The 20,301-nt window shown below is 38.4% G+C and overlaps 1 protein-coding gene and 1 pseudogene across 3 annotated transcripts in view; one reads left to right on the top strand and one right to left on the bottom strand.

Annotated features, from left to right (window-relative positions):
- Positions 1–20,301, top strand: part of WDR37 (WD repeat domain 37) — a 60,326-nt gene that overhangs the window by 3,382 nt on the left and 36,643 nt on the right. For both annotated transcript variants that reach the window (XM_080917867.1, XM_080917866.1), the window contains exons 2-6: positions 7,344–7,521; positions 11,791–11,887; positions 14,606–14,701; positions 14,970–15,034; positions 18,708–18,843. In XM_080917867.1, coding sequence (XP_080773993.1) covers positions 7,384–7,521; positions 11,791–11,887; positions 14,606–14,701; positions 14,970–15,034; positions 18,708–18,843 — 532 coding nt within the window. In that variant the 5' untranslated portion in view covers positions 7,344–7,383. The remainder of the gene's footprint in view (positions 1–7,343; positions 7,522–11,790; positions 11,888–14,605; positions 14,702–14,969; positions 15,035–18,707; positions 18,844–20,301) is intronic.
- Positions 223–680, bottom strand: LOC308421485 (THO complex subunit 7 homolog; annotated as a pseudogene). Its single transcript has one exon. The product of its transcript is annotated as a THO complex subunit 7 homolog (transcript).

Genomic DNA, 20,301 nt, shown 5'->3' with positions numbered 1-20,301 from the left:
TTCAGATGCTGAATTCTAGCTTTAACGATAAAAATGCATTTAAAAATACATATATGTGGGAAACATTTCCTTTGTTTGAAGAAATACAAATGAGGTATGAATTAATATTTGAAAGCAAAGTATTTCACTGACAAAGCTAAAATATTCCAAAAGCACAACGCACTGAACCCAGGAAGCCCATGCAGCTATTTATTGTCCCTGTGAATGGCGCTGGTCAGCCATCTACGGCTTAGGGTCTGCTTCCACGGTGCTTTCTTGAGCTTCATCTACCTCTGACAGCTTGTTGTCATTCTTCAGTGTCTGTTGAAGTTCATGGATGGTACTAAGAAGAACATGAAATTGTTTCCTTCTCAGTTCCAGCTTATCTTCAACAATTTCTTTAATATTTGAGAGATGCTCTAATTCTTTTCCCAGAGCCTCTAGCTCCTTCAGCCTTCATGCCTGTCTGGATGATGCTGGATCACTTTGTCCAAAGCATCATGTTCTTGTCGATTTTTTTCGTATTTGTTTTGCTTGAAGAATCTGCTTTTTACACTCAGCAATTTTTCATGTGCTCCAGCAATACTCTATTCTATTTCTTTGTATATTTTTTCATAATTTTCCATTTCTCTGAGATTCATATCATATACCAGCAATGTTTTGCCCATTGAAAATTCACACTGGGACAGAGTACTCAGCATCCATTGGTACTGGCTATATCCTTCCTCTTGTGATCCAGAGTTGCACCATTTAATGAAGCTTTTCACTAGGAGATTAATTCTCTGATCATCCCCAGCAGCATCTCCATCAATCAGAAGACACTTCCATATGACTTCATCTTATAAGTGGCCCAGATACACTTCCCTACCGGCCCTCCAGACACCCCTAATCCTCTTAGAGGCTGAACTCAGCATGGTGTTCCCACTTCACCCCCCCCCCCAGCCGCACAGCCAGTGGGCCTGACCCAGCAAGGCTGGTGAAGCCCCCCAGGTGGCCCCCTTGGCTCACTGCCCCTATTTTTTCTTTTAAGACGGAGTTCCTCTCTGTGTAGCCTTGGCTGTCCTGTCCTGGGACTCTATGTAGACCAGATTAGACTGGCCTTGAACTGAGAGATCTACTGTTTCTACCAGTCCCCTTCCCCTCAGTGCTGGGATTAAAGGCATGCACCATTATGTCCAAGTAGACCTATCTTATTTTCAGAGTGAGAGAGTTTTCTTTCTCTTTTTAGTTACCTTTTTAATACTCTTCTAGTTGGTAGAATACGGTCAGACTATGAATTGAATTAGAAGATTCTTCCTCATGGTGGTTTTGTATGAGGATCAGTGTCTCAGTATTTGTTGATTAATTTCAGTCTCATTAGCAATGGTCTGTGGTAGATTTTCAACCTCAGGTCTTTCCACAATTGACTTTCTCCCCTTTACTCTTCATTCTTTCTGTTTTCACTTGTCTTGCTTGGGTTCTGTGTGTTCCGTTTCAGTGTTTGTTTTAGTGATTGTTACCTTGTGTACCTTCTTGCTGGGATAACAAACCCTAAACCTCTGAAATTTTTAGTAATTCAAACATTTGATTAATTGTATCTGCATGAGTGCCATGTGAGTACAGTGCCCACAGAAGCCGGAAGAGGGAGTCATTCTCAAGAGCAGAGGAAACCAAAGATATTTACATTATGATTCATAACAGCAGAATTACTGTTATGAAGTAGCAGTGAAAGTAATTTTATGGTTAGAGGTCACAGCAACATGAAGAACTGTATTAAAGGGTTGTAACGTTAGGATGGTAGAGATTACTCTAGAGCTGGAGTTGCAGGTGGTGGTGAATTGCCTGACTCTCTTTGCAGTGAACTTGGATCTTCTGGAAGAGCAGCCTGGGCTCTTAACCTCTGAGTCATCTTTTTATTTTTTTGAGACAGGGGTTCAGGTAGTCCAGGATGGCCTTGAACTCTCTTTTTCAGCCAAGGTTAGATTTGAGTTTTGATTCTCCTGCCACTTGGTCTCTGATTTTTTGTTAATACCAGTGCATGGTTTGGAAGCTGTTTCAGTTAGGGTTTCCATTGCTTTGAAGGGATACCATGACCAGGGCAACTCTTAGGACATTTAATTGGGGCTGGTTTACAGGTTCAGAGGTTCAGTCCATTATCATCAAGGTGGGAGTGTGGCAGCATCCAGGCAGGCATGATGCAGGAGGAGCTGAGAGTTCTACATCTTGTTCAAAGTCAAACAGAAGGCTGTCCTTAGGCATCTAGGAGGAGGGCTTTAAAGTCCACCACCCAGTGACACACTTCCTCTGACAAGGGCATGCCCACTCCAACAGACCACACTTCCTAATAGTGCCATTCCCTGGACCAAGTATATTCAAACCAGCACAGAAGCTTTCATGTCCTTTCATTATTTGATGTAGTGTGAATGGAAGGAATAATAGGACCCAGAGTAGTTACTTTTCTTATCACTGAGACCAACTTTCTAACACAAAGCAACTTAAGGGGAAGTTTGCTTTGGTTTACATTGCTTTTGGTTTGGAATGTAGCCCAGCAAGGCATGTTGTTGGGGTGCCCCAGTCCTTGGCGCCAGTCAGGAAATATACAGAGTTGGTGCTTTGCTAGCCTTTTCCTTTCAGTCCTGGACCCTTCCATTCAGTCCTGGACCCTAGAGCTGGCAGTGTACAGAGCTATGATGTGTCTTCCTCTCCACGCTCTAATTTTCTCTCACAGACACAGTCAAATGTCCTTTGTATTTAATTTAGTTAAGTCAACAGGCATAGGACCAGTAGAGATTGCTGGAGGAGTGGAGAGGTTATAAATACAGAGGCAAGAGCAAAGAAAGTTGTCACTCAGACTGACGACAGATACAGCTACCAAGAGGAGCTGGTATTCCTGGTGTAGGAGCTATAGGTACAGAGATTGAGTTTGAAGTTGTGGTTGTAGAGATGTCTGTTAGGTCCAGTGATGGTTTTGGCCTCCACATTACCATTTTGTTTAACCCAGGGGCTAGCTTTCCTAGGTACAGTCTGCTTTTCAGGCTATTAATATTAACCTTACCCATCAGTGGCTGTTAGAAAGCAAAGACGCAAATGTCATATGGAAAAAAGCACCTGGCAAGTTATTGGGTTCCAACAGTGACTCATTTGTTCAAGACAACTAGATGCCAGTGATGCTTGGAGTGACAGCTGACAACATATCCCAGTTACAGAAAATATGACACAGTAATTGGGAATAAACTGTGTGCATACTGTGGGAAAGAGCTGCGCACTAATACTAAAACGAGAGCCCTTTGATGTATCCTTGAAGTGGAATAGATGAACAAGGATCTCAGATACATGAGTGGGATCGTGCACATTCTGACTGGATTTAAAGCAGCAGAAACAGCCATTTAATTGGAATTTTGACTACATGGTGAAAACTGCATTTTCTTTTGTCGACTGTTCTGTCCATTGTTTCTAAACCTTCACAAATAGGAATTGTAGGTGAAAATCCTAAATCCAGGATTCCTATGGAAGCAAAGGTCAGCTGGCACCTGTTGCTCTACTAGAGAGAGACTAAATATTGTCAATAGTTTATCAAACCCAGTATGTTGCATGCCTGTGTGTTTGGTAATAACATACCAATATAGAGGCCCCTGGAATGATAAAAGATCTTTTCTACTTTCCCACCAGGGATGAGGTTAGAACTCTGAAAATAAAAACACTGCTTTTGGGGAAAAAAAGGGGAGGTTGGGGAAAACTAACAAAAATGATTTCCCATAGAGGGAAAATGAAGTCCAGTTAGGAGCACTGGTTATTAGTCATAAGACGAGTGGAAGACTGAAAGATTGAGAGAGGTAGATAGACTGACTGGGTAAGTTCCTTGGGATCTGAAACCCATTTAGTGAAGGACCATTTAGTTTCCTTTTCTGTTACCTGTTCCTGGTTTGATGCTGAGGAAGTCTGCAACCTAGGGACAGCAAAGGCTCAGGCAAAGAACAGTCCAAAAGAGAAGAAAGAAGGAAATCAACTAGAGCTCTAGCCATGGCAAATAATGATGGCTCAGCAGTTCAGAGCACATGCTGCTCTTCCTGAGAACCGTGGTTTGATTTCTAGCAGCTATATGGTGGCTCACAACCATCTATAACTCCAGCTCCAGGCAATCAGGTACCCTCTTTTGGTCTTAGTGGGCACTAGGCATACATGTTACACACAGGCATACACAGAGGTAAAACACTCAAAAATCAAAAGGGGCCATCCCTCTGTAGTGGCAAGGAAACTGTGAGGAACAGTAATGAGCATCCTCAACTGTGGCAATCTGAGTGAGACCAGAGAGGAGGTAGAACTATTGTGCTACCACCCAGGAGTCGTCCTCATGTGATGGCACATGAACAGGGAGCCTTCATTCAATTCTGCTTCCTTATTAATCTGGCAGCAGTAAACAATACTCCTGTTTGTCAGATCAGTGCTAGGAAAGGCCTTGGTAACAGAACCCAAGACTGATAGCATCATGTCCAAAAGGTCAGGGTTTCAATAAAAAATCAGTTGGTGTATGAAGAACCAGAAACATCTCAAACTCAAATGGGAGGGAGGGGGAGGGGGAGAGATTTAAAAAATGCTAGCACAGATATGGCACTGATTAGAATTATTGACAGGAATTTAAAATTTACCATCATAAAACTTTTAAGATCTCCTGCAACTGCAGGCATCTGATTTTTGACAGGTGTGGAAAACATATATTCGTGTTGGGAAAACTATGTATCCACACATAGAAGATTGAAATTAGAACCTTCTATCCTGTCAAAATCTACTCAAATGTATTAGGGATCTTCATGAAAGATGGAAAACTTGAAACTGCTAGAGGAAAACAGTTCAAGATACAGTCATAGTACAGAGCTTGGCCACCAGGACTCTCAGTTACTTTGGAAACAGCAAGGACTGACAGATGGGGTTTCAGTACTTCAAAGGTGCTTCAGACAGCAAAGAAACAGCAGAGTGAAGAGACACCATCTAGAATGGCAGGATGTTTTAGATACCTATTCATCTAACGAAAGAACATTCAGAATATAGAGACTTTAAAAAAATTACACACCAAAAAACAGCCCAGTCAATAAATGGAAGACTGAATTGAACAAGTACTTTTTTAAAGGTAATTTTTACTTTATCTTTTTAAATTTTTTTTGTGCATTGGTGTTTTGCTTATATGTGTGTCTGTGTGTCAGTTCTTCTGGAACTGGAGTTACAGACAGTTGTGAGCTGTCATGTTACTGGGAATTGGGCGCTGGTCTACTAGAAGAGTAGCCAGTGCTCTTGCTGAGCCATCTCTCTACCCCCGAACAAATACTTTTCAAACGAAGAGCTACAAATGGCTAATGTTCAGCATCTTTATCCATCAGTGAACTGCCAATCCAAACTAGATTGAAATTTTTTTTCACCCATTTAGAATGCCTGATTTCTTAGTTGGTTTTCTCCTTTCTTCTAATTTCTTCTTCTTTTGGTTTTTTGAAACTGTTTATGTAGCTCTGGCTATCCTGAAACTTGATCTGTAGACTAGGCTGGCCTCCAACTGGGAGATCCCCCCTGCCTCTGCCTCCTAAGTGCTGATATTAAAGGTGTGTGCTACCACCACCTGGCTCTTAGTTGGCTTTCTATTGCTGTGCTAAACATCATGACCAAAAGCAACTCTGGGAGAAAAGGGTATATTTGACATATGGCTTATAGGCTGTTCCAAAGCAGGAGCTCAAGGTAAGAATCTGGTGATAGGAGCTAAAGCAGAGATTAGGGAGGAGTGCAGTTTACTGGTTTATTCCCCTGGATTGCTTATCCTGCTTTGCTTTCCTATACAGCCCAGGGGTGGCATCTTCCACAGTGAGCTGGGCCCTACTACATCAGTCTGTGGAGGCATACTCTTTATTAAGAGTCCTTCTTCCCAGATATGTTTAGATTTGTGTCAAGTTGTACCAACCAATATACATATCTTCAAGGAAAAACAAAACAAACAAACAAACAAAAACAACCAACCAACCAAATAAATGTGGTTTAGGATGTAGAGAAAAGGGGAAGTCTGTATACTGTTGGTTGGATCTGTAAACCAGTTCGTTCACTATCCAAATCAGTGGGCGAACCCTCAAAAGCTAAATATGTTTTATAAATAGTATTGTATGGTCTAGCTCTACAGCTCTTGGGAATGTATTATAGATTTGGGCCACAGCATTCTGTTTCTTGTCTTTTTTTTTTTTTTTTTTTTTGTTTTAATATGAGTTCAAGGGATTGAGCTGAGTTGTCAGCCTTACGTGGACTTTGCCTGCCAAGCCATCTTCCTGAAACCAGTGTAAAATTCTAAACGTGTTTAGGTAATCTACAAGAAAGTAGAGATATAGGGAGAATGAATTTCTATGTGAATCAGTATTGACTTGTATTTGAAAGTAATCAATGTAATTAAATCCTGTTTAGGTCAACAAAATCTGACCTCATATTAGTTGGTACAGAAAAAGCATAGCAATTCGAGACTTACTTATGAAATAAGCTCACAGAAAATACATGAGAAAGAAATTTCCACTTGGTAAATATAGAAAACCTGTATTTAGCTTTATTCTCAGGGGTGAAGGTATTCTTGCCTTGAAATTGGGGGTGGGAGGGCAAGGATGTACTAAAATGTCTAGCTAAAAGTGTAAGAAAATAGACTTGCAAATTAAAAAGAAGGAAATGTCCTCATTCTTTCGGGTGGAACAGTAATTTACATTAAAAAATACAACAAAATAATCTATAGAATTTTTTAATCTAGAATTTATACATAAATTCAGTTAAAATGCTAGATATAAGCTCAATACACAGTAATCTTATATTTTTGCATATTAGCAGTTAACATGAAAACAAAGGAAAATAGTGTTTTTTTCTGGAAGTTGAAAATTGATGAAAGATTAAATGTTGCATTGGTTTGACGTCCAAAATTGATAACAGATTTAGCAAAATTATTTCAAAGTTACTGCAAGAATTAAAAAAAAAAAGCTGTTTTACTTGTATGGGTGGTTTGCTTTCATAAGTGTGCAGTATGTGTACCTGGTGCTGGTGGGAGTCTGCAACCGGAGTTACAGAAGGTCTTGAGCCACCTCCTGGGTTGGGGATTTGAACTCAGTCTCTTAATCACTAAGTGATTTCTCTGACCCACAAAGCAGCAAATTTTGAGATTGAAAACATCTTTTGAAAATTAGAAGGTTAGATTAAGGAACTAGAATAGCTAAACAGCTTTGAGAAAGATTTAAACAAGAATTATTGTAACTGACTTCAACACTTTAGTTCTGTATTGTTTAGTGATCTGTAACCTTAGTAAGATATCCTTACCTTGTCTGCTGATTATTTCAATTTGCTGTATCAGAAATGAAGTGCTTGTTTTCCCTGCTGTTGTTTAGCTTATTGCAGGAGTGACCAGGACACTACCTTCTAGAAGTAATGCCCACAGAAAGCGGAAGTTGCTCAACTGCTCGCCAAGCAAAACAAAAGCGCAAATCTCATAGCCTTTCTATACGAAGAACTAACAGCTCAGAACAAGAGAGGACTGGACTGCCAAGAGAAATGTTAGAAGGACAAGTAAGTCAGCATTGGTCAGTGCCCACTTTAAAGATGACTGTTCTGCTTGCAGTGTAATTGAAATAAACTAATGCATGTAGGGTTCTAAGCTGAAGAAAGGCTCACACAGCCAAACGGAGCACAGTGAATTCGGCAGCATACACACAGAGAACTAGACTTCTCTGTTATTTTATCATCATCGTCATCCACCATTATTATTATTAGAGACAGGATTTCCCTGTGTCGTCCTGTCTGTCTTTGAACTTGGTATGTAGGCCAGACTAGACTCAAACTCATAGAGCTTACCTGCCCTTGCCTCCCAAGTGCTGTACCACCTTGCCTGGCTAAGGTTGATATGTTTATAACAAAAAGATATGGGTATGACAATTACAATAAGAACTCCTTTTATTCTTTGTACAGGTTAGTTGTCTAGATTTCCAAGCCAGGGTTTTTGTTTCTAATGCTCTCAATAAAAAGGGAGAATTAAATTTTTGATGCTCTTTCTGCTTTTGAAGTGATTTGCTTTGTGCTTGTCTCTGCCATGTATAGTGAATATACTGTCCTTTGATGACTGTAATACATGGCCAGTAATGTTAAGTTTTGCTTATACTTTTCTAGTGTCTTTATAGATGTCAAATAGGTAGGATCTTTTAAGAGTATTATTGTAAAATCTAGATAAAGTAGGCTTTATTAGTTATATATAGTGATACCTATATAAGAATGCATTTATACTTTTGTAAGCATTTTTCCCACAATTGGAGTATATCAGCCATAGTGGTGAATATGAAAAATTGGCCTTTATGAATGTTGGATCGTATTAAAAACCATGTAAGCAACTTCCTACATGTGACTTCTTGTTTATAAACCCTATATTCAGTACTTTAATACTATTGGCAGTAGTGTTCACCTAAAAAGCCAAAAGGATTGTGGCCTGCTGTAGAGTTGATACAGTGTCAATGCTGGGAAAATAATTGTTACACTGTCTCTAGGAAATAATAATAAAAGGTTGCTACTTGTTCAGTGTGGGGCTACTTTTAATAGGTTCTTCCTTTTTTTTTTTTTTTCTACAGTACACACACACACACACACGCATCATCATCATCATCATCATCATTATTACTATTTTATTTTCTGTTGTTTTGAGATAGGGTTTTGTTATATATAGGCCAGTCTGACTTTGGACTTGGACTTGGAATCCTTTGGTCACAGTTCCTCATGCCTTGGGATTGCAGGCACGCTGTGTGTTATCTTGCTTTTGCCTAAATGTTTCTCACCTGCAGTTGGTTGACTCTACAGGTGTCGGACTTTAAATATAGAAGCTCAACTCTGCCCTGTCTACCTTATATAAAAAGTTATATTTTTAACTAGTGATGAATATAAAAACCATAAAAATAGCTTTGACAGTATATTTACCTTTGCTAGGTTGTAACAGTTCTATAAACTAGGTAGTGTAGACAACATAAATTTTTTCATAATTCTGGAGGATGAAATCTAAGATCAGGGCCCCAAGGCCTCACTTGTAACTTGTGACTGCCACCTCTTGCATCCTCATGGTCATCGTCGTTGTCTTTGTGTGTTTTTCTTAACTCTTGTAAGAACACCAGCAGTCATACTCAACTATGATCACCTTATGACTGCATTTTACCGGTCATTTCAGTAAAGATCTTGACTTTTAATATACTTCATTCAGGGGTATTGAGGTTTGGGGCACAGTTAGTCTATTGGAAAGAGTAAAACTGCTGCTGTGTGGTAGGATTCCTTTAATAGTGGAAGCGTTGTCACTTTTGATAAAGGTGCCACAAGGTGGATATAACATGTAGTCAGTTAAACATGGTTGGTGTGACTTAGGATATAAAATGTAGATTAAACAAACATGAATTACATTACAATTTAAATAATCGTATGTTGGTGGTGGCTACTAATTGGACAGTATAGTAGTATATCAGACAGTATATTTATCTAAACAGTTCTTAAAAGTCTTTTGACTTGGACCAGTGAAAATTCTACTTTGTTTGCTGGCATATTCTAGAGTTACTTCTCACATGAGGTGAATTTGTTTAGTGTTGTCTTCCATTGTGATGTAGTATAGGTGATAATTGGAGCTCACAGTAACTGTTAAAAGGTGATTCACAATTCTTTTCACCTGAGCAACGCAGACCTGTGTGCTGTTCTTACATTCTCTGAGTTTCCCTTGTTAGCCGGATAGGGCTTATTGTGTACTGAGTATAGTTATTTGAATTGGAACCAACCAGCATGATGCATCTGCGAGTGGCTGGTGTGAACCTCCCCTTCACAGGAGGGAAGACAGTGCTAGTGTTGAGCCTGCAGCTGGCATGGTAGATGTACGTGGACCAAGTGGACAGTAGGGATGCGCTGCATGTCGGTAGTCTTGATGTGTAGGAATAGCCTGTCATCACGGTGCAGCACCGCGCATCCGGTGATTAGGGAACAGTGTCAAAAAGAAGGCGAAGATTAATCTCCATGGGGCTATATTAGGTTAATGTTCTGTATCTTTAAGTTGCAAATGTGAACTTTTTAGAGAAATGTTAAGATTGCCATCTCCACCAGATTCATTGTTTAAGCTAGCATGTTTTTATTTTGAGTGGTTTATGAAATTTACTTGAGAATACATGATTATTGAAAAACTCAAATTGTGGAATGTTTACTTTTTCTGAAATTTATGGTTCTAAGAACTCAACTTGAGGTAGGAATTTAATATTGTGTGTATGATTATTTTTATAAATTTGCAGCTTATCGGGTCTCAATAATAGTTGCTGTATATAAACTTGAAGATTATACTGATATTACTTAAATATTGAAAAAATAGACATATTTGAGATTTTTATTTTTGAAATATACCTTTTGTGCTGAGGAGGAGTGGGGCACACATACTAATTATTATGTAGATTGTATCCCTGAGTAGAGTAGATAGGCTTATCAGTCAGTCAATTGTTTATTCAGTGTTTGGGAAAAGTAAATCACTTCATGAACTTACTTGGTGCCTTGGAAGTGTTCATTATGTTTAGCTTGGAAATATGTTGGAGATGTTGCTGCTTCCTGTTGCCTTCAGTTTTGCTTTAGAAACTGGAAGTAGGAAGGGGAGATGTGCAAAGGCATGAAGAATGTGGCCCAAATGGGTACCTAGTTTATATGTTGACTAAACTACTAGATGTTTTATTCCTACTGTAGGCAAGATTTTCTCCTCCCCTTTCTTTATAACATCTTAGTTACAGAGTTGTAGGAGGTCTCTAGTTTGTTTTGAGTGAAGCACATGGATCTAATTAGGTGGTGAGGTCCATCTCTCTTAGTGTGTATAGTTCATTGAAATGGTCAATTGAAATACCTGTTGGTCGTTTCTTAATAGCATGTGGTAGAGTCTAAAGGCTATTTGTAACATAGCTTCACTTTTGGGAATGGCCTTCTCTATACATTTGGAAATTTTTGAATAAAGTAAACTCATGTTCCTTCTGGGTCAGTGCAAAACAGAGCTTTTTCTTCAATGGGAAAAAGTTTACTCTGAGTCTATTCTACTGTGTGTGACCAAGGCCCATGTTCACCTGTATAACACATTCTGTTGTGGAAGAGGGTACAGACCTGTTGTAGTCAAATAACAGAAGAATATTACACATTGGGGCACTAACCCACATGTATTCTCGGGACATCGGGACGCAGGCTACAGCAGAGCAGGGGAGTCTTTGCTGTAGCTTTCGGATGTTCTGACAGTCTTAGCTGTGGGTGTGGCGAATGCTTGAGGGGTGTGCAGTTCAACGGTTATCTAAAAGGATCACCCAGCAGTCAGGATGTTGGATAGACACAGAGGTTGACAGTACATAGCTGTTAAAAAGAGCTGAGGGCAGCTCCAGATCATTTGGGTTTTCAGTCTGAAACATTCTGTTTCCACATTAAGATGTTCTCAGTTAGGCTTTAAGATCTGTAGCACATATATGGCTTCTTCAGGGAACTGTTGCATAAAAGGAAAAGTCATCTTATTTTGTACTCTTAAATCTTTTATTCCTTTAGGAATACATTTTGATAATTGTTTCCTTTGCAGACACTTGAATCTTTAATTCTTTTGAGTCTTAGGGATTGGATCCATGTTAAGTACATGCTCTCACTGAGCTATGTCCTTAGCTAAATTTTAAACTCTTGAAACCTTCATATGTATAAGAAATAAATTATCTGATGTTATAAAGAGTTTAAGACAAACAATAATTCGCTTTGAAAAAACATTGTTGTCTAGTATTTAAGTGATTTATTCATTTATTTTAAACAAATATTTCTCTTGTACAGGATTCTAAACTGCCATCCTCAGTTCGCAGTACACTACTGGAACTGTTTGGTCAGATAGAAAGAGAATTTGAAAATCTTTACATCGAAAACTTAGAATGTGAGTATCTCCTATCTTAATGTATTTCTAGAAATTATTTCCTATCCATCGAAGTCTTTGAGAACAATGCTTGTGGGTTGAGATCCCTTACACTGTTCACTTTCTATTCTGTTGTTAAACATGCTGACTTAATCATATTATTGGGGCTGGAGCAGTGGGCCAGCTGTTAAGAACATTGGCTGCTCTTACAGAAGTTCTGGATTTAGTTCTCAGCATTCACACAACTAGTCACAACTGTTTGTAATTTTGATTTCAGGAGATTCAATGGCCTCTTCTGACCTCAGAGGGTACTAGACATTCATGTAGACTATGGATATAAATGCAGGAAAAACACCCATACGTTTAAAATAATATAAAAAAAAATTCTACAGCTCTGTGGACCTAGTGTGATTTTTGCCAGGATGATTTTGAATCTTGGCAGAGTTGTGTTCCTTTCTAGAACCTCCAGGGACATACATTTCCTGCTTATTTTATATAGTGACAGAATGCATTAATTGTGCTTTTACGACAGGCCCCTTTGTCACTGCCTTTGGCTCATGTGCCCATCTCTTTTGGTGGTGTGCTGGTTCCTTTTGTTTCCTCTCTGACTTGCCTTTCTGTCTGTTTCTAGTTCTAAGAATATGTAATTTGGACCCCTAGATATTCCGGGGTAACCTTCCTACCTGCAGAACCCCTGAACTTAGAGGGTAATATACTAACAGGCATCATAGCGCAGAGCCCTGAGAATATTTGAGGGGGTTACCAGATCAAACAATCAAAATGCAGTTTTATATAAAATGAATGCATTTCATTTTTTATATACCAAACATACCATAAATTATATAAACTTTAATATATCCTCTCTTAAAAATTTCCAAAAATATGTTGATGTATTAAAGGTAAATCAAAAGAATTTTGAAATAGCTTCATTTTAGTTTTTTTAAGTATAAAATTTTATATATGCTTAAAGAAAGAAAATTTATGTAACCCTTTAGCCCATTTAAACATTTTTCTGCCCCCCCCTTTTTCTGCTCTGAGTTCTTCTGATTATTATTATTATTATTATTATTATTATTATTATTACTTTTTTTTTTTTTTTTTGAGCATGAGTAGTCTTTCAGTTTTAGATGAGACCAGATTTGTTAATGCTTCACAACTGGGAAATTAGTGTCTTTCATCCCTTTTGGTGTTGTTACTGGGTAGTTTGCATGGGGGTGTTTATAACGTGAATACCATTTAAATGACCTATCACGGAACTTTGTGCTTTCCCTAAGAATTGCATGGATACTAATAAGCAACAATTAAATTGTAGGCTGCTTTGCACCTTTAATTTCTATGGTTAGATCAGGCATGAAGTAAATGCAATCTTATGTCCTTCACATTCTGCTCTTGGAAACTATGTTTTAATAGTGGAGGTTTCCACATTACCTTTATCTCGAGAACTTAGAAGAACAACAAAGATTCCAACTTTGTTACAAAATAGGTACCACGTATAGCATCTGATTTTGGGTAGTTTTTTAAGTATCAGAGTTTTAACAACTGAAATATTTTTGGTGTTTTTATTGTGATTTAAGATATTCTTGTCACAAACATTTCACCCCCGCTCCAGTTAAAGATATCTTTAAAAAAATTTACTAATGTTGGAAGGTGCTTTGACTTTATGTTGTCTAGCATTTAGAGAGTTTTGTAGCTTCTTGGTGCCCATAGATAACGTCCTTGTTGCTTAGTCTGGGTGCTGGATAGAGAGCCTTTGTTCTTAGCTTATTCCTGACCTTGACTTGTTTTAAGCTTTGATTACATATCCTGCAGTCCCAGGAGGCTTCATGGTGTTCTGGATAGCATGTAATCCCTAGAGCTAGGTGGACATGTGTGTAAGTCAGGTCCTAGTTGTGCCAGGTTAGGACTTGGTACTTTTAGACCAGTCACTTCCCTGGGCAAGTCTTTTCTCTGTTTGATAGTGAGGATACCTGAGGGCATTCCTTAGGTCCTCGGGTAGCAAGGAGGACCATAGTTTTCTGTATCCTCAGTTACTGTATTATTTTCAATAGTCAATTTTTGTGTTTCTCTCCCATGACACTGCCAATCCTGTGTTAATTTTTCATTTTGGAATGTTAAAATGTTTGTTATACATAATCCTCAATTGAAGATTTTTCTGGTGTCATATACCAGTAGTTACATATTGTCACTATGCTTTTCCTCAGTTGCAGTATCCACAGGTAAACTCTATAAATATTTTACTGAAGTTTAGACAGTATCAGAATGTTCTTAAGTGCATGAAACTAGCAAAAAGGAAGCTGTGCTGAGTAAAAATGTGGATGTGGGCAAGTGGTGTGGTTAAGACTCTGACAGTAACATATTCACAGGGTTAGAAGAGTGAATTTTCATTTATTTATTTCTAAAATTGGATCTTATGTGGGCCAGAGTGGCCTTAAACCTGAAATGTAGCCGAGGATGACCCTGAACTTCTGACCTTCTAAGTGCTGACAGTGTAGGCATCCACAGCCGGTCGGTCGGTATGGTGTGTGGATGAAACCCCCGGCTTCATGCTGGCTAAGCACATTCTCAACCCTGACTGTTTGTTCATGGAATGATGGCTTGATTGTTTGGAAAGTATAAACTATCACCTTGTTTTTAAAATAGTTTTCACATCTTTGTTCGACAGTCCCAATTCAACATTCATATGTATTTTAGTTTATAAATGATAAATATATTTTTATATTAAAATGTTTTTATTTCTAGTGCGCAGAGAAATTGATACTCTAAATGAACGTTTAGCTGGTGAAGGACAAGCAATCGATGGGGCAGAATTGAGCAAGGGCCAGCTCAAAACAAAAGGTAAGATATTTATGAAGTATTGCATGTAGAGTACTTATTAAGGCAACTGGGCTCTCATGAAGGACACTGACTCTTTTGCTCTCTGCTATCAGCCAAACTTGGAATACATAATTCATGTACAGGTCAGATGAGAAAGAGCCTGGGTCCCCGTTAGTGCTGCTGTGTCCCCATGTCTTGGTGTTTTTCTGCCTTTCTAAGACATAGCTGCACGTTGCAGTGCTGTGCTTCTTGAGTTTGAGGTGTTTGATTGTCCTCTCTGTCTCCACAGCCAGTCACAGTACTAGTCAGCTTTCTCAGAAGCTTAAGACCACCTACAAGGCTTCCACCAGCAAGGTATGCAAGGCACTGGCTCTGGAGCCAGTCATGTGGTGCTTGCGGTGTGCAGATGTGTACTTTAACTTGCATATTTTTCAGTTAGAAATGTGTAATAGGAAAATGTCTGATTTCTAGAAACAACCATTGCCAATGGCTACAGTATGTAGATGCTTAAATACATAGATTCTAACGTCAGTGAGATCGATGTACTGTGCATTAACAAGTTTTTGTCATTAGAAGAACATATTTTGTATTTGCTAATTGGCTTGATTAAAAAGTATATGGATTTAGAGAGATAGATAATGGATAAATACGTAGGGTGAAAGTTCTATCTGGCTAAAGTTACATTTTTATTATTATTTTTCTATTTTCTAAGTATGAGAAGGAGGTGAGGGCTTGCTTGTAAGGTCTGTAGGGTGGTCACAGAGTTTTCCTTTGCAGTGCCTAGGACTGACTTGAAGTGGCACAGAATTAACTGTTTGGAAAGCTATTGTATAATAGTATTTTGAGGTAATATTGTACATATCTAATTTGGAGTATTTTGAATATATAAAAGATAAATTAATTAATTTTGGTGAATGTATGTATACTCCTTTGGTTAAATGTGAGAGGAAAATTTGAAATTTGTACTATAATTACGTAAATATTACTAGCTTTTCATCTTTACAATTCATTGTCTTGGATTGACAGTCATTTATTTGGCAGGACCACTGAGGTAAACTTGAGTTAAGAGGGCAGGTCTGGCCTTTCTGCCTGCTCTCCTTATTTAAAAATTCTTGGTAATTTTTCTTTAGGAGAGAACATGAGTATTGTTGACATTTTGCTACTTACTGTGTGCTTTGATAACATCTGGAATGTAAATTGTTTCATTGGATTTTTGTTTGTTGTACTGTCTAGTTCATCCTACTTTTGGAATTTGTAATTAACCAGTTTTCCTTCAAAATGAAGTGCAAAATTATGTTCTTCATTTTTTGTTACACTATCTTGAATTAAATAGATTATTCTGATGCTTACTACAATTCTGTGTATACAATGTGTGGTCTTATGATTTAAAACTTTCTGGTTATTTCTGAAGTAGAGGAAGATATGCTTATATATAGCAGTCTTTTACCATGAGCAATAAAAAACAAGGTTTGGACAAAGGTAAGGGCATGCACAATAGTACTTTGCTTTAAAATATATTAGAGTTCTACAATATTTAATGGCAGACATTTTAGGATTAGAATATGTCAGAAGCATATTCCTATAAACTTTACAGCAAATTGTACACTGTATGTACTCATCTTAAAAAATAATGAAACGCACGACATCCAAATTGAAGAGATAATTTGGTAACGATATATTCTGATTTGTACCACAGCATGGATTCTTGGTATTAAAGCTAAGCACGAATGCAACAAGAACATGCTACAATCTAGATTCATTACTTGCCCTCCTTGTGACTCAGAGCCATGAAAGGCAAGTAGCATGTTTGGTGAGACAGTGGGAGCACAGAAGTGTATGACGTCGACCCGCAGAGGTTCCCCTTCCCCGGGCAGCTCATGACTGATTGCTAATGCTTATGGGGTGGGATGGGGAGACACTCCACTCTGAAAACTACTTTAAAGAAACCTGTGGAAATGTTTGTAAATATTCTTTAGAAAGTATTTTTTGTAGTGGAAGAGGCCTTTCTGATTTGTCTTTAAAGTGCTGTAGGCTGTGTTCTAGTTAAAATGATTTAGGGTGATGGGAAAACATCATACCATTGTTTATTTTGCTGCTGTTCTGTCCAAATGTTTCTTCTAGTAATTCAGTTGTGTCGTTGGGTCTCTTTGTAATCTTGACCAAGTCAGTGTTTGTTTGTTTTGTTTGTCTGTTTTTTATTGAGACAGGGTCTCTCTATGTAGCCCTGACTGTCCTGGAACTCCCTATGTGGACAAGGCTGTCCTAGAACTCAGAGATTCTCCTGCCTCTGCCTCATGACTGTTAGGATTAAAGGTTGTGCTCCATCATGCCCTGGCTTATGTCAGTGTTTTTCCTTTTTCTTCTTGTTTTAAGCATAATGAGCATATGGAAGTAGCATGAGAGATGGTATGCCACAGTGTTTATGAGCATCGTGTTAGCCTGTATGTAAAGTACAAAGTTGTATTTCCATGGTAGTGCTCTTCCGTCCTACCCTGTGAGTGGGATAGGTAAGGGATGTGGCTCAGGAGTTTCTTATACCAGCATTCTTTATATTTACATGTTGAGAGACTTGGAAAATGTTATTTACCATCACTTATGGTGGCAAGTTTCATGTGGTCTGTTACTTCCCTCCCCCTAAAATGTAATATGTTCGGATCTCAGTGGTTTTTCTGTAAGCAGAAGCTCATATGCATTGTAGAGGGATGCTTTTGTTGATTTAGGAGAGAGGCTAGCTTTCAGAAAGGTAAGCTGACAATGATGGGTTTGAGATTTGAGCAAGTCCTTTTCTTTTTTTCTGTAAAGTATAAACCAAGTAAATAGAATTGATTTATATTACTTGTAAAATGTCATTCTCTTCATTGAGCTTTCTGTTTTTGTCTTTACTGTATTGGGGATAATCTGAAAGCACATTCCTAATTGATGTAATAGATTGTATCTGCATATATTTATGTAAGAGTAAATTTATATACATGTTCTGGGCTCTGCAGAATTGTTAAAAAGCAAGCTGTATGAATTCATTAAATTCTGATTTTGTTTTTTTCTTGCTTGATTTTATAGATTCATTATTCTCTATTTTTTTCTGATTTACTAAACAGTTGAAACTTTAACATTTATCTGAGAGCAGCTTCACTACTACAAATTTTAAAGAAAATTTTGCATTTAGATTCTTCCTCACTTTATACTCTTCATTATGAGGGAAATGAGAGTCGTTTGTTATGTGTCATTAAATGGGACAATATCTTACTTTGTGTTCCTCGTCTGTATCACCTCATGTCTGTTTCCATTAGAGTGCGAGCTTCTGAAAGGCCTATGTATCTCTCACTGTCTCCATCTAGTGTGGCACGTGGCTTCAAGCAAGTGCTCAATAAACAATCTTTACCAAACCTCCTCATCTGTTACAAGTGTGGTCTTTGATTCTTCTTACATCATGGGCTTTTTTTTGTTTTGATTTGTGGTTGGTGTAAAATGATCAAATTCAGGGAAAAAAAAGTTCTTTTGTGAACACACTCTTTAGTGTCATTAGGCTGGGGTATTTTTTTTTTTTCCTCAACTTTTCCATGTTTCTGTCTGGTCTTGGTCTTTGTATGATTCTCCCTCTTTGACTATCTCTCTCGGTTTCTATGACTCTCTCTCCCTGTCTCTCTTTCTCTGTCTCCCTGACTGTCTCTTTCTTTTTGTGTATGTTTTAAAGAAGGGGAATTGTGTTTGGTGAGAATTGGGGATGATTGTCTTACAAGGCCCATTGAGCCTTTCTTCTGCAGTAAGACGCTAGCTCCCTACCTGACTTCTGTCCACCAGTGGAGTGGGGAAATGAATCTGAAGCCTCTGATAGCAAGCTGAGTGAGACTAGTCTTACCATTCGAGGCATCTCAGTTCTGCTCATGCTTGTATTATATTCTGGTGGTGTTTACAATATTCTATTAAGTAACATACATATTTTTTCAAGATGTCTTTTTGCTGTTTGCATTAACTCAGATAAATTTAATTTAGTAAGTGTTTAAAAGTGCTTCTTTTCTTCTCAATTTAGATTGTCTCCAGCTTTAAGACTACTACATCAAGGGCCATCTGCCAGCTTGTGAAGGAGTATATTGGCCACAGGGATGGCATCTGGGATGTCAGTGTTGCAAGGACACAGCCTATAGTTCTTGGGACAGCATCTGCCGGTGAGCTGGACACTACTGCAGCTGGCGTATTAAGATATGACTTTGATTGACAGCTGATGGAAGTCATTTTCAGTTCCTGGAAACAACAGTGTGCTGGAGAGTCATTAAAGCTAAAGCTTTTGGATCCACTGTGGCAGGATGTGCTGAAGTCCCACAGCACCCCTGCTGGAGGCAGAGCGGACTCCAGTTCTAGGCCAGCATGGGCTGTGATATAAAAGATCTTGTCACACTGTCTCAAGCAAAAAAGAAAAAAAAAAAAAAAAAAAAAAAAAAAAAAATAAAGAGGAAAGAAGGAAAAAGGAAAGGAAAAGCTTTTGTTTTGACTTGGGAGTACCTGTTTTTCTGAGACCTGTAGTCTTCCTTTGTAGTAGTCTTATGGGTTGATGCCACTGCCAAGGCTGGACTCTTGTTTTTGAGGAAGGGTGTAGGTGTCTTTAGCTAAGTATTATCAGTATTTGGGCCATAGGAACAACATGGTGGGATTTTTTTTTTTTTTTTAATTTGGCTTTGTTCTTGTTTATCCAGAGGTGCTTCTGGTTTGGGGGCAGGTTTGTCATTTTTCTTTCACCAATGGAAGTGTTATGCTAGCAACAGAAAAATGCATATTCGCTCTCCTGTTTTGTTGTCAGAGGAGTTTGCTCTTCAGGGGTCGGAGGTCTCACCAGCACCATAGTTTATGAAAACTCAGTCTAGTCTAACATACTACCTTTTCAGATAAAATTAACTAAAATTGAAAATGATGTTTGGCTGTTGAAAACTGCTTTCTTAGCTTGTGAGAAGTTATTTTCTCACTAGATTCTGACTTAAAAGTAAAAGAACACAGAAACCTAGTTAAAAAGAAGAGGGGATGACTTTTTCTACAGTTTCTGGAATTTCCTTTAGATATTTGGCAACTCCTCTCAACATTTTCTTTTCCCTTTGTGCCTGTGAGAGGAAAACATACAAGGAGCAGCCATTACTTCACAGGATGGAAGTCAGTTTGGAGACTAATTGATTTTGAGAATTATAAGATGTTCTGGAAAGCTCTAATAATTGGCTTCTGTGTACCTTGGTGTAATGCTCTAGTTGGACACCAAGTCCCTTTGTCCTTTTCCAGTTCTGTGGCCCCTCTGAAGGTGGTGGAGACTTTTCTCAGGTCAGCTGAATTGTACAAAGTAGTAGAATCAAAGTTGCAGGAACTATTTGGGGACTGGAGAGATGACTCAGTGGTTCAGAGCACCAGCTTTTCTTCCAGAGACCCAGGCTCAATTTTCTATTCTCAGCACCCACTCAGAAGCTCACAACTGTCTTAAGTCCAGTGCCAGTGGACCCAGTGTCCTCTTCTGTCCTTCAAGGGTATTGCATAAGAAGGCATGCATGCAGACAAAATGCCCATTCTCATAAAATAAAAATAAAAATAACTGTTAGGGGTGATGTGACTTAACAGTTTTAGATTATCACTGCATTTTTAAAGGGACC

The sequence above is a fragment of the Micromys minutus genome (assembly GCF_963924665.1).
Source record: "Micromys minutus genome assembly, chromosome: 6".
Classification (NCBI taxonomy): Eukaryota; Metazoa; Chordata; class Mammalia; order Rodentia; family Muridae; genus Micromys; species Micromys minutus.
The sequence above is the reverse complement of the archived record's forward strand: the minus strand, read 5'-3'. Positions and strand labels throughout refer to the sequence as shown.